This window comes from Grus americana, chromosome 13, assembly GCF_028858705.1.
Source record: "Grus americana isolate bGruAme1 chromosome 13, bGruAme1.mat, whole genome shotgun sequence".
Taxonomy (NCBI): domain Eukaryota; kingdom Metazoa; phylum Chordata; class Aves; order Gruiformes; family Gruidae; genus Grus; species Grus americana.
Genome location: NC_072864.1, coordinates 17,747,563 through 17,761,909, shown reverse-complemented (window position 1 = coordinate 17,761,909; position 14,347 = coordinate 17,747,563). Strand labels below are relative to the sequence as shown.

The 14,347-nt window shown below is 42.6% G+C and overlaps 1 protein-coding gene across 3 annotated transcripts; it reads left to right on the top strand.

Annotated features, from left to right (window-relative positions):
• Positions 1 to 552: 552 nt before the first annotated feature.
• On the top strand, positions 553 to 14,347 carry AKTIP (AKT interacting protein). 3 transcript variants are annotated; one of them, XM_054840215.1, is made up of 10 exons: positions 553 to 688; positions 5,167 to 5,281; positions 6,617 to 6,822; positions 8,822 to 8,886; positions 8,974 to 9,074; positions 10,360 to 10,448; positions 10,522 to 10,620; positions 10,839 to 10,946; positions 11,646 to 11,706; positions 13,422 to 14,347. In XM_054840215.1, exons 2-10 carry the CDS (start codon positions 5,240 to 5,242, stop codon positions 13,530 to 13,532), a joined length of 882 nt encoding a protein of 293 aa, XP_054696190.1. In that variant the 5' UTR covers positions 553 to 688; positions 5,167 to 5,239; the 3' UTR covers positions 13,533 to 14,347. The 3 variants fall into 3 exon arrangements, with proteins under 3 accessions (XP_054696190.1, XP_054696192.1, XP_054696191.1); XM_054840217.1 differs by having other exon boundaries at positions 588 to 688; positions 13,425 to 14,347; XM_054840216.1 differs by lacking the exon at positions 553 to 688 and adding an exon at positions 4,346 to 4,786.

Below are 14,347 nucleotides of genomic sequence, written 5' to 3'. Positions count from 1 at the left end.
CGGCGGTTTCCGCTCGGACAGAGGGCAGTGACGGACCGACGCCGCCGCGGCTGACAGGGCCCGCGCCGTGACGGTGAAGGCCGCGCCCCCTCCCGCCGCGGGAACGGCTCTGCTGCGGCTCCGCCCCTCCCGGACACGCGCCCCGGGCCCCGCCCCCAAGCAGCCGTTCGGGCCCGCCCCCCGCCAGCTACTGGCTGCTCCCTGTCCCGGCCCGCCGGCCAATCGCACGCCTCCCCGCTCCCCACCGCCGGCCAATGAGAAATGCTCGTTGCTTTAAGCTCCGGTCCTAGCGCCTTCTTCCTGCTGAGAGAGTGACAGGTGCGTCACCACTGCCCCATTGGTCTGCCCGCCCCGAGACGGACAGGCACGCGGGCCAGTCCCCGTCCCTAGGGCGGAACCCTCAGCGGCCGTGCGCCCCGCGCCGTGACAGGAGAGCAGTCGGCCTTATTGCATCACGGAGAGGACGGTGGCTGTGAGTGGCTAGCTTTGCCGCCGCCGCCCCACCCCGCGCAGCCCTCCCGGAAAAACCGGACGGCGATTGGCCGAGGGGAAGGCCGCGTCCGGATGTGCGATACGGAGGGGCGGGCTTTAAATGGGGCAGTGGCGGGGGTAGAGGGGGAGCGGCGGCGGCGGCGGCTGGCGGGGCCTGGGCCGCGCGTGCAGCGGAGCGGCGGGAGCCTGGGCGCGGGTGAGCGAGCGCGTGCGTGCCTGAGCGCGGCGGCACGACAGGGCCCGGCGCTGCCTCCCTGGGCGTAACGCCAGCGGGGGTCGCGGGGAGACGGTCCCCGCCGGCACCGGAGGGCGGCGGACAGCCCCCGGCAGCGCTCCGGGGCGGCCACGGCGGCGGGTCGTCTGTCTGCGCCCCGCGGGGCCGTCACCTGTCGCCGGGAGGGGCTGGGGCGGCGCGGGCGGCGCCCGTCCGTTCGCCCCGTGAGGAGCTGCCGCCACCGCGCAGCGTCTGTCGGCCCGGACGGCCCTGTCCCTCACGGGGCAACCGGCCCCGCGGCCCCTTCCCTCCGGGGACCGCCCGGCGGGGGCGAGCACCAGGGCCCTAGGGCGGCTGCCAGCGGGGCTGGGGCCCGGCGGGCCTCCCTCCACACCCTTCCAGGCGGCGTCGCTCTGCGGTGCCGGGCAGAGCCGCGGCTTCGGCGTGAAATACGGCCGGGACTGACAGGGCAGGCTTCGCCCCGCTCAGCTCTCGGGGCTCCGCAGGGCTAGTTTTTTTTCCTGCTCTGACCCACCAGTTCTCCTCCAGCTGACAGTCCCCTCTGCAAGCCCGGCTGTCCTGGGGAACTTGGCGGGTCGTCCCCTTGTGTCTTTTAACCTGGTAGCTGTTGTTTAAGGGCCGGTTTCGTTGGCGTAGATTATGATTTCCCTAAGAGGGGTGTTGGAGGATTGAAGTCATAGCAGCAGGTGTCGGCAGGGAAGCTGTAATCCATCTGTGGAGGAACAGGCTTGACTGGTCAGTGTTCCTGTTCAGTGCCAGCATTCCTTCAGCGACTCCCTCGTTGTCCGGTGGGTTAAGGCGTGGGCTAGCAAAGTCCTTGAGTCCCGAGAAGACCAGGAGTAGATGTGCTGCAGAGTCGCTGGACAAACATGTAATGGTGTTGTGATCAACATGTGTTGTTCTTGGCTAGTGCTCTGCCTAATCAGCTCTGTTCATTCTCACATATAGGAGTGGTTCCCTTCCCTTTTAGGCAGGGAATAAAAAGCATTAAAAACATGTATACGTAAAAATTTATATTGTATGTGTTGTATGTTTGTCTATACGTTTTTTTCTTCTTGAGGAGTTGTTTATGTTTCCAGAAAATATTTAGAGAAGTGCTTTGTTGAAGCACACAAAGCATTTGTCAAATTGCTTTAGTGTTGTGTTTAATGACTCTGCTGATGATAGGGGAAAAATTTGACACATGATATGACAGTAGGTATAAATAATAGAAGTAAGCTTTAACGAGAATATCTAGTGTAGAGAAGGAAAAGGCGCAAAAGCGGAGTACTTAAAACTTTGGGTTTTGTTAGTGATAACTGTTTTTTGATGTATTTTAGAGTGATGATGCTGCATGAGTTTACACTTGCTCTCACTGCTCTCATGTATTTTGTGCCTTGGTGCTGGTGAACATCAACGTAAGGTTATGCTTGGCGGCAGGTGGCTTGCTTGGTCCGGGTATGGTAGGACCTCAGTAATGCGGTGCTGTATAGGAGTTAGAAGAAGCAGCAGCTTTTGAAGTAATGTCTCTTCACAAGTCTGTGTTGTGTATTTTTAATTGCTGTTGTACTCAAAGGAAGGCACTAGAGAAAAAGAGATCTATAAAAAGTCCATAGGAGGAGGACTGCTTAGGAGGGGTGCTGTTATTTTCTGTTCTTGAAGTAGTAGAAATTAGTAGAAAGTATTACTGAGCGGCACGCTGTTAAGCCTGCTCTTAACTAAGGCACTGTGAATAATGACAATGTGAAAGGAGGCGGGGTGGTGATTTTGAGTGTGTTCATTCCCTTTTCATAAAATGAGGAGCGTGTATTGGGTTCCTTTGGGAAGCTGATGGTTTCAGTAGTTGCGGCACCGTAAGCTGCCGTAACAGTGGGTACCTTGTAGTAGACATTGTAACCCCGTGTGATACTGAATGCCTGAACTGCTTAGAAATTCTATTTAGTGATACTGGGTCTTGGCTCTACTTGTCTGCTGCAGACTTTCTGTGTAGTGAGAAGGAGGATGAGCGGTCTAACTTAAATGTGCTGTTACTTGATTATTATTTTTTAATTATTCTTGTGATTGATATGGGGTAGTCAGCTGTGAGGTAAAGGCACTAGAGAGCATAAGCAGTTGTGGGTAAGTTTCCTGTACTGAAATCATTCTCCACTGTTACGTAGCATAGCTAGAAGAAGTGAGTGTGATTTGAAATAAACAAATGCTAAACACCTTGAAAGGCTTTTTAAATGACCATCCTCTGGGAAGCTGGTACTCTGAGGTTATTAATTCTCCATTATAAATAGTATTTTAACAGGTGAATGAGACTGGAAACAGTTTAACAGTAAGTTTAGGACAACGCCATGTATCCCTTATTACTGGCAGGCAACTGCATAAAATATCTCTGTGTAAGAGAATTTCTGTAGTTTAACTAGAGCTAAAACAATGTTTTATTTGGAGATATAAACCAGTCTTAATAGCCTGTAAATAGGCATCTCTATAATTAAAAGCTTTTCAACAAAGCTGGAAGTGTACTGAGATAGATGCAGAGCTGCTTTCCGAAAGGCGGAGTCAGTGACTGAACTCCATCTAGGACCAGTTATCATGCCTCTAGATCAGTTCCCTGTTTCACTGGTAATAGGTTAGGCTCGGTTTTTTTTTTTCTTTGTCCTGCTCAGCTCCTGTATGTCATATTTCTGGTTCTAAAATAATGCAATTTATGTTACCTAGTCTTAAAAAAACATCAGCCCAAACAAAGAAAAAAATCCCACTCAAACCCCATAATCATGCCAGATTCCAGCTGATTGTTCTCCAACCTGTACGTCAGCTTCCAGCACTTTTCCGTCGTCAGAGCTGTAGCACTCAGGTGCTGTCTTTGTGCGTCAGTTCCTCCTCCCTCTGGTTACACTGAAGTTTCCTGAGGAAATGTCTTGTACCTTCCTAGCCTAGCATCTTGCTGTCTTAGTCTGGCTGAGTTCCACAGAAGAGAAAAAGCCGATGGCGTAGCCCTCTGGCATGGCCCTGCTTTCCAGACAGGAGATGGGGAAAAGTGAAAACATCATCTCACTGCGGTCACAGGGCATGCCCCAGCGCAGGACCTGTGCTTTGACTTTCTGTTTTCAGTGGCTGTGAGACTCTATGGCTGCTGAAGAGGAAAAGTATCGTGTGTAATGGAATGTTTGAGATGATTTTGGGGTGGGGAAATTAATTAACTTTCATCACTTTTGTAAATGGTGCTTGCATTTTTTGAATGCTTCGCTGCTATATAGCCTAGAAGGATACCTATAATTTCTTATCAATGTTTCTTTTAAAAATTTACCACTGCTAGACTTTCTTCGAACAAATTGTCTGGCTTTTTTTTTTTCTTTTAACAAGATTGGCATTTATTTTCATTTTAGAAAGATTTTTTGATCATGATGTTACCATTTTCTCTATAAACTAATCAAATCAATGGGTGAACAGGTGGTGCCTTGTGTACTGTAGAAAAACTTAGTGTTGACCTCAATAGAAGCCTGCACCATTCTCTCTCTTTCTCTGACATCCTATGAATTGCCTGGGTCAATGTTGTACAACTTCCTATTAAAGAAATTGAGTAAAGTGAATTGCTTCAAAACCTGAGTTAATGTAGCCAGAAATGGGGGGGCGGGGAAACTAGGAGAACAGGAGGGGGAAAAAAAGAGTGGAGGAAATAGGCTGTGCCAGATGAGAGGTGCTGTAGATGAGAATTCTTGCACAAATAATAGGAAGACTTAAAAAAAAAAAAGTGAGAAAGCCAAGGACACACACAGTAGATGGCACACTGAAACTCTAAATACTGCTGAAGTTCTTGTTATTGAACTGCTGATCTGAAGAGCACTAAGCCTTAGTGCTTATAACAAAACCATTAAATAAGCTACAGAAAAACTTCTGTGTTCTGCGGCTTTGTCTATTCCTGGTGATGTTCCAATGCAGTTGAAAACAAAATGACACGTACGTGATGCAAACTCGATGGGAGGCTCATCTGTTTCACTGGGAACAGCGGAGATGTTTTCAAACTGGAGCGCTTCAAAAACATGCAAAGTCAGCAGTGTGTGCGAGGGGCAACGCTTCACCATAACTACAAGAGTAAGCCATTGTATTACTGTCCAGAGCTGGACTTGAGTTGTGAAGTGATAACTTTTTAATATTTGTGTGTGTAGAGGATCTTTTTTGACTGTGCTGAGCCAATAGATGGTCTCTTTTTCCAGTTAGTAAGACAAAACGTGGAATGCAGAACCTAGAGCGTCTTTCTAGCAGAAAGAAGGCAGGGTTTCACACACAAAAATTAGTTCATGGACAACTGTATTACTATCCTGGTTGGCAGTTTTAACTATTGTCAATCTTAACTACAAGACGTTTTCTTCTGAAGTTACAAAAATATAAAGCTGGCTGCAGAATTAGTTCTGAATCCTATTTATAGATTAAGTCCTGTTTATCTTATAGAATGCATTCTGTGTATTTTTAAGGAATAAACCAGAGAGACCTGAGGACACTCTGAAGACACTGAGAAGTTGCAGTCCTTTATTTGGAATACACGTTATGAACCCTTTCTGGAGCATGTCTACAAGTTCTGTGCGCAAGGTAGGTATTTAACGGATGGATGCCATAAGGTGTTAACATGCATTGAGGGGCAGTAGCGGTTCTGGAAAAGACCGTCAGATGATCTACAAATACAGTTGGAGTGTGTGTGTTATCCCGAGGATTGTGATCATCTTCAGTAACAGCGTAAGCTAGCTTTGAGCTGCATTAACTGGAATGTGACTGTGGCTGGAGTCTACTCCAGAACTTGTTGACTTTTCTTATCTCAAGCATCTTTTAAGTAGGAAAGATGAAACAAACTTGTTCAAATGGCTGAAACACTTTTTACTTAGGATATCTGTTTACTGTCTTATATAGACCTTAGCCAGATATTGCATGTGCAGCGAGTGTTGATAAAACTGAGCCTCCATAATGCTATTGCTACTTTAGATTGTATGTATAAAAGCATGATAGTTCTAGGGTTAATCGCTTCTCAGGTGTTCAGTGCCAGGGCAAATTACATAACTTTGATGATGATGATTGTGACATAGGTATTGTCACTAGTGCAAGTCTCAAGTGCTACAAAACACTGTAGCCTAAATCATGCCTTTAGTCACCACAACTAGCGTAATCACAAGTCTGTGGTCTGCAGGTTTCTCTTGGCAATCTGTAGAATGATTTTGAGGTCTGTACGTAGTTGGTCACTGCTACACTGCTAAAGAACACTGTACTAAGTAGAAAATGGATTTTTGTTTGTTTTCTCTTTTTTATTAAAAGACAGCATAGGCATAAAAAGGTCGGTATAGCAAAACTATTTAAACTGGGCTTGATAGCACTGTCAAATGGTGATTCTTTCACAGTGGGAATGGACTACATAACCAGCTCCAAGTGGGATGCTGGTGTCTTAAGCACAGGCAGGAAGTGAAATAAATGAAATTTTAGGTAGAAGGTTCTTATTTCATCTCAGCTTTACTACACTACTTTTAAAAACTCTTTGAAGTCTAGAACATGAGGAGGCTTGTCAGTGGAAATGATTTATCTTGATGCACTGTGTGCTAGAAATAGCATGGCTTCTAAGCTGAAGTTATATACTATCTGGTTCCAGTTTCTAAATAAATATAAGCCTCCTTAAGCATTTGTCCTAATCTGCAGATTTCCTATTCAGCATTGATGACTTTTGTACTTGTAGGCTAGGTTTGATTGAATAAAAGTCTATTTAAAAACAGAAGCCAAAGAGACGCCACCCCCATGCAACAGAACAACAAAACCCAAGATATGTTTCATTGGCCAAACTTGTAATTAGCAAGCTCGGGTTTAAACCTGTGTTAAAATATGTTCATATGTTAAATGTTTATGAAATACGACCTGTAATCTCATGGTTCTCTTTTAATTTAACAGAGACCTGAAGCTGAAGAGAAAACTTTGAGTGGAGAGGTGCGAACCAGTCCTCTACGAGCCTCTACAAAGAAACAGTTGCCTTCTATTCCAAAGAATGCTGTGCCAATAACCAAGCCTGCTTCACCTGCCACGTCATCCCAGTCGACAAATGGAACACATGCTTCTTATGGGCCTTTTTATTTGGAGTATTCCCTCCTTGCAGAATTGTAGGTTTTAACTTTTTTTGTCTTTTTTAGGTCACTGGGCTTATGCTTCAGTGGGAGTAACGTGCAGGGATCTAGTTCTTCCATGGTGTCTTTGCCTTAGTCCTTGAAGAAGGCAGTAAAACTTAGGTTCCACAAAATTCTTTTTCTGGAGCAGCAGTCTCAATTTCCTGAAGTAGCAGGGGAGAGGAAAATGAGATTTTAAGGAGTGTGTTTGGATGTGATTCTCTGAATTATTACATATCTCAGTCTTCACATAATGCATTTTGGGTTTAGGCATCCTGACGAGTTATCCTAATAGCCTTCTGTTCAGAAATACTGACTTTTTGAAACCAATATTAAAATGGAAGCCAGCAGATGTCTAGTGGGAAGATGGTTATGAAGGTATGGTACTGTCTAATGGAGTTAGGATGTGGGAGCTTCCTTCAGCTGTTACATGGAACACTTGAATGCTGCCTGACATGGCTTATTAAATGGATATTAGGAAGACTGTATTCTTTCCTGTCTTTCAGTGATACTTAACATGAAACTTATGAGGGAGGACGTAGTGCAATTTAAATAGCTTTCTTTGGATCAGTTGCGTTTGGTCCAATCTAGTGATTTGCAGACTGCTGTGGGAGCACACAAATCTCTCTTTGTCTGCAAAACTTCCAAGTCATATAAAGTTACATAAACTGTCTTGTGCTACAAAGCTGAAGGGACTTCCTCTGTAACAGACATACTGGATTCTCAAGTATGTAGTGCCTTTTGGAATGAAATCCCTGGAGTCCTTATGCAACACCAAGTCTCAATTCTTGCATTTAACCATTAAATTGAAAGTGAGAACTCTCAAAACATTAATTTTTTTTTTTCAGGGAACTGACCCTGACTTCTTAATTCAAGAAAGATGTTTTTCTTCTGCAGCATGCAAAAATATATTGGTATCATAATGTAAACTTTATAAATTAATTATTAGGGAAATATTATAGAAATCGTAAGGGGAGAACTGTGTTAATATTTTGCTTTAAGATTATTGTTTATTTGTGCAAGCACATGGCGTTCAGTTTAATGGACCTCTATGCCAAGTAACTGGAAAACCTATGAAGTGAATAATTTGGTTTATAATTTGTAGTGTTCAGTAGAATCTGCATACCTCACAACTACAATGGGTTAAACTTACTGGCAACTTCTTGTGTTCATTGATTTGAAAAATAGTAAAAATAGCACATTTTGCCCTGGTGGTACTGTTGGTTATCAAATGGACTTTCCTAAAAGGCAAAGGGAGAGGGAGAAACTCTTCTCATAATGCACTGGTCATTGATGACTGAAGATTGTGACTGGATTATCATCACAGGAAGTGAAACAGCAAATAAGTGCAAGCTTGGGAAAATGGCTTGGCCTATGCTGTTAATGAGATGCCTGGAATCACTTCATCCAGATCTTTAACATACCCTGCTTCTTACCCGTCCTTTTTATTCTCTGTTACTTTGTTTTGTTGGTTGCCAGTGTAATTTCTGTTTGACCTGCAGCATAGTTTTATCTAAAAGTGGAAAACTGCTTGTCTAAAATGGAAGTTAAAGCTTTGGTCACAATTCAGAATTAACTACAATTGACTGCAAATCTGCATTCAAAATTACTTAATTGCATTTCTTTTTTTCTTCTTTACTTTGAAACTGGGAATTCAGCAAATAAGTGGAAATTTCAGTACTGACACGCATTACATGCATGTACTGGGGGAAGAATTTATTTCTACTCCTCTACTTACAGTTTTATCAGGAGAAAGAATATTTTCTCTTAGTATCTCTTTAAGTGGAAGAGTAAGAAAAGCAAGAGGGAAAGAATATGGTTTCACTAGTTTTCTGCCCCTTCCTTCTGTGAGCAGTCTGCCCTTGGGAATTGATTGTAAGTTTGTGAAGAAGTGCCCTGTTAAGCTATTGATAATACATTCTGGGTTTATTGTTGGCAGCTTGCTGTAGATTTAGTGTAGTTGTGGAGCTGTTCTAAATACTGATTCCAATTGCAGTACCTTGGTTGTAAAGCAGAAATTGCCAGGTGTCTACGTGCAGCCATCTTACCGATCAGCATTAAGTAAGTTTAAATTTAAACTTTTAAAAAATATATATATAAAAATATATTTTTAAATTCTTTCACTCAAGCAAACTTTCTCACTTGCAGTGTGGTTTGGTGTAATATTCATAAGACATGGACTCTACCAGGATGGTGTGTTTAAATTTACTGTCTATATTCCTGATAATTACCCAGATGGAGACTGCCCGGTAAGTGGTTGTGTGTGTCTTGTTTTTTTTCTTGTTTTCTGGTGTTTTAAGTATGACTTTTTGTTAAAGCTAATATACCAATTAGCTTCTCATTTCCTTGAACTAGTTTTGTTCAGTTGGCTGGGCTCATTTGCGACGTCTTGTACATATTTACTAACATCTGTGGAGGAATCATGTTGCTCTGATTACCGAGGCTGGTGTTGAGTGAACTTCCTGAGGTTAGATGCGTTAGAATATTAAGTAATCAACCATTTCTTTACCTCAGCTCTTGATCTCCTACTTCCTTGACAAAGAAGTTAATGTTGAAATGCTTAAAGAAGTATCTAAATTCTGAGTAGCAATAGAATGTGACATAAAATCCAGACATCTGTGCTGTGCTTGCTGTACTACTACAGCATTTCTTGCCTGTCTCTCTTCTAAATTACTTTGCAACAAAGAACTAAAAGAACTTGAGGAGAAAGTTGGTGAAACAAAGGGAGATAGATAGTATGGTGTTACCTTCCATCTCTGCTTTCTCCTTTTCTCTTTAGGGAGAATCCAAGTTATTACATAAATAAATAAATAAATAAAATCTCGTGGCAGTCTGACTCCGGAGCAGAGCAGTCGGCCCTCTTGGCCAAATTTCTATGAGAGGAAGATTGGGGGACAGGTCTGTGTAACTGCTGTAGCTGAGAACAAGTTGCTGTGTCAGGAAGCTGTCTGCTTGGTGTCAAGTTTTGTGTACAGCTGTCATCTTAAAAAGGGCAGACCTAGTGGGAAACAGTTTCTTTCAAAGATTAGACTTTAGTGTCTCTCATGCAGCCATCATAGGGCTTTAAAACCTTCCTTTGGAAGAATGCATGAAGACCAGAGGAAACTAGCTGTACAGAACTGAAGCACCATGGTGTCATTGCACAGTTTACTTAAAAATGTGTAGGATAAAAACAGTATTGATTGTAGCTCAAGTATGTAAAAAGCTTTCAGTCACAAATAGCTAAACCAGAAAAACTCCTTTAATCTGATTTTATCTGATATTATTACCTGTGTTGGCATTAGTGCTTGTGCAGTTAGCTGGATTGGTTTCCTGATTTGGTGATAAGCATGTGAGAGAGGACAAGACCCTGCGTGTAACATGGGCATGTTGGGTTACAGTTTCACAGTTGGTATAAATCACTTCAGGTTGCTTTCTTTTTAATACAGTAACAATTAATTAGTGTTTGGAAGCAACATCTGACTGACCGTCACCCAGTGGTTTTAACATAAGGATTGAAGTTGTCATAATGAATTTTTTTTTTTTCTAATGCAGCGCTTGGTTTTTGATCTGCCTGTCTTCCATCCGCTGGTAGATCCTTTGTCTGGTGAACTGGATGTGAAAAGAGCATTTGCAAAATGGAGGTTAGTGGTAACATATTGATGTATAATTTGAAAGAAGTTTGTTCCTTTCTTCATTGTGTTTTGTTCTTTTCAGGCGAAATCATAATCACATATGGCAAGTATTAATGTATGCTCGCAGAGTCTTCTACAAGATTGATACGACTAGTCCTCTGAACCCTGAGGCTGCAGTGCTGTAAGTATCTTCCATGCCTACAGATACGGTCTCCTAAGAGATTTTTTGCATAGACTTGCAGAAACAAGAGATCTGTAAAATTGTTTATCAGTTCGTGCTCCCTACCTCTAGAGTTGGTTGCACTAGGAACTAAAGTTAAGGCTTTGCCAAGTCTGTCTGTGCTTCTAGAGGAAATTTGTTCCTCCTTGCAAATACTTAATGTTGCTTCTCTCTTGCAGGTATGAAAAGGATGTTCAGCTGTTCAAAAGTAAAGTGGTGGACAGTGTCAAACTATGCAGCAGTCATTTATTTGATCAGCCTAAAATAGAGGATCCCTATGCAATCATGTGAGTACCATGAGCAAATTCACCATGCCCTAATGTTTTGAGAACAAGTGTTAGTGTAGATGTTGATTTGAAGCCTTTCTCTGCCAAGTTGACTGACCTGTTGGGTTTTTTTCTTATATCTATAGCAATACTTTGAATATTCCTACCCTTGTTTTTTTCTGTTTAGTATTGAGTGAATCTTAAATATAATCAGACACTTGTGTTTACTGATTTTTCACTAAGCAATCAAAACTTAAAGAAAACCTCAGCGAAACCCTGAACAAATAAACAAACAAAAGCTCCCAAACCACCTCACCTCCCTCAAGTAGAGATACCCATGGAGTAAATATTGCTTTCAAGTTTTCCTGAACTCATTTTGCATGACTGTAGCTTTCGTCATGCTTTTAAATACTTTTAAGCTTGACTACGTGGGGGATGGAACAGTCAGCTCCATAGTGAATATGAGTGGTGTTTCATGCAACACCTGCTGAATTGCTGAATTCTCATTGCAAATAAAAATGAAAACCTGAATATTTCTTGTTGAATAAGATTGTGACAATGTGAATTTAGTTCTTAACTATGTTTTAACACTGAAAACTCAGACTTGTACTTTACTTGAAATTCAACAAACCTAAACCAAGGACAATTGATGCTTTCTACTCTGTCTATGCTGTAGTTTGCAAAAATGCAAAGTAAGAGATAACTATACTTTCTCCATAGCTTTTCTCCGTGGAATCCAGCTATACATGATGAAGCTAGAGAGAAGATGTTGACTCAGAAGGTACGTGCAAAGTCCAGATTCTCACTATAGTAAGGGTTTATTGCCTGATAAGGGAAGAAAGGTGTTCTGTCTCGTTGTGATGAACATGTACTAGACTGACCTTATTCCACCCCTCTTTGGGATCAGCAGGCGTGCTGAAACTGATTTGGTCTCCTCACTAAGCAGTTATGTCACTGTTCTAACTTCGTTGTGTTGAGCAATCGGTCATTTAGCCAGCTAGAAAGCTTTGTTGGTACAGTTGTTGGCACACTTGGCAGATTTTTTTGTTTAGGAATGGAAAGGAGGGAAGAAGGGGAAAGAGGAGATTTGCAGACTGCTTATTAGCTTGTTCTGAACTTGTCATGACTGTTACCACTTCTGCCTAACCTGACAGTCCTCAACTTTGTTCTCTTCTGTTGAGAGATCTTTCATTACTGAATCAAAGCTTCAGGGCCGCCTTCTCATTCCAAACTTTTTTTTTCCTTCCTTGCAAAGGGAAGTTCCCTAAGCATGCATCCTCTTTCCTTTCTTCTGCAACCCTGGATCCTTGTTCATTATCCGTGTGATTCCTGTGCCTTGGGAAACAACTAGGCTGTTCTAGAGCTGTAGTCCAGGAAAGGCTGTGATGTCCCGGTTCCCTGCTGAGCACGTGGCTTTTGCTAGGTGATGTCCCACGAGCAGCATGTGATGGGCAGGTGCTACTCTGCCAGGCTCAAGCTGAAGTGATCCCTCCTGTTTGCTGTTGTCTGATGTGCTATGGCAATTCTGTCACGCAGTGTTACCTTTTACACAAAACATGGGGAGGGACAGAAGTAGTACAGGTCTGGTTTTCTTGCTGACTTAATTTATTTTGTCAGGCAAAAGGCTTCCTGTAGTATGATAAAGTTTACTCACCTAATTATCCCTTTCTAGAACTTGATGTGTCATTCCAGGTTTGATGTAGTTGGCATACAAATGATCTGATGAGCCTGTAGCGGTGTGGAGGAAGGGCTAGTTCCTAGTATGCAAAAAACCTGCAAGCTATTCTGTTTCTTTGACCTGCTAGAGTAGGTATCTAATTTACTAATCTTCTTAAACTACTTTAAGTCTACAAATGCTTGAAGTTGCACCTTTATCCGTCAACTTGAAACTTTTTTTTGTCTTCTAAATTGCGATAGTCAGTCTTAAATGTTCATTGCATCGTGTGGGTAGAAATAGTTACTGTTCAAGCATTTAACCATGATAAATGCTCAGGGGAGGGAAGGACCATCCTTGGAAAGCATTAAGAAACTCCACAGTTGCATTCGGAAGCCTTCAGTGGGGTGCGGTACTCCTCCACAGTATGCCCAGTGTCACGAGGTAGTATGCTACAGTTAAAATGTCAGGATAAGGACAGAAATGTTTTGATTTGGATTGACGCTTCTTTCTGTAGAACCAAGAACTTTGACAAATAGCAGTGCAGTGGTGCTGGGCCATGGCCTTCAAGCAAAAGGCACTATTCAAGGAGTATCTTGATCTTTATGGTAGCAAGACATGAACTAAGTCATTAAAGCTCTCCTGTAATGTCAGGTAGTTCTACAGATGCCGCACAGATTCACAGAAATTGAAGCAATAGCCGTTTTACTGTTCCTCTTTGAGGAGAGGAAACGATGCTAGCCTCTTCTGTGTTTGTATTTGCCAAAGGTAAAATGGATGGGGAGGGACTTCAGAGGGTTTGGGGTATCTCATAATTCTGACTTTAACTCTCTTCTACCTAGAAGAAGCCAGAAGACCAGCACTGCAAAAGCACGCACGTTTCTGGGCTGTCGTGGGTAAAGCCTGGCTCGGTTCAGCCTTTCAGCAAAGAGGAGAAGACGATGCCTACTTAGTTCTTCTGGATGATGGTGCACAAAACACTTTCTGTGGGTGGAGGGAATGTGATGGAGGGAGAAACAGCAAAGCAGTGGTTTCCTTCTTGACTACGGACTAGTGAAAACTGAATGGTAGCAGTGACTCCAGTAAACCTGTTCAATGGATTACTGACTCTTAATGTTTTACATATGCATTAGGTTTTAAAGGCTTGCCTGGAGTTTGGAAATCTCTCTTGAACACTGCAGTACTTCTACCTGAAGACTGTCTAGGGTGGGTTATTCCTCAGGGCTCTGAAATGCCTGGAGGTTTTGGGTTGGTTTTTAAGCTTTTATTTTTTTCCCCTCCAGGAATAGCAATTTTTTAAAAAAATCTTAAATTCCTGGCAGAAATATTAGCATTGGAAATATGATGCCAGAGGTAAGCTGTGTTCATGTAAACTAATATAGCAGAGTTAAACACTATATTTAATGGTTTTAAATACTTTTGGTTTCTATTGTAAATATATTAGGATTTGAAATTGTAAATAGACGGTTCATTGACTCCATTTAGCACTTTCCAGAGGTAAAGCTGGGGATGATGTATGATGTATTATTGATTTGTAAATGGCTGTTGTCACTAAAGCGCACATTAGTCTGACAAGGTGAAACAGAATGTCAGGCTTGTTAGACTTTATTACATAAACACTAAAATCAAAGCTTTTAATGGTGGTCTCTTGAGCTAATAAAATCTTAGAGGATTTTAGATTCCCTAGGTGTCTAGGGGATGACTTAGGATAGCTTGACTAATGTGTGTTAATAGTGACATCTTAAAATAAAAAGAAACCATGATCTAG

Bases quoted from the DNA above. Each gene is read 5' to 3' on its own strand.
- AKTIP (XM_054840215.1), top strand. From the start codon at position 5,240: ATGAACCCTTTCTGGAGCATGTCTACAAGTTCTGTGCGCAAG. The intron at 5,282-6,616 runs GTAGGTATTTAA...TTAATTTAACAG, and splicing joins CTACAAGTTCTGTGCGCAAG to AGACCTGAAGCTGAAGAGAA. The intron at 9,075-10,359 runs GTAAGTGGTTGT...TTTCTAATGCAG, and splicing joins ACCCAGATGGAGACTGCCCG to CGCTTGGTTTTTGATCTGCC.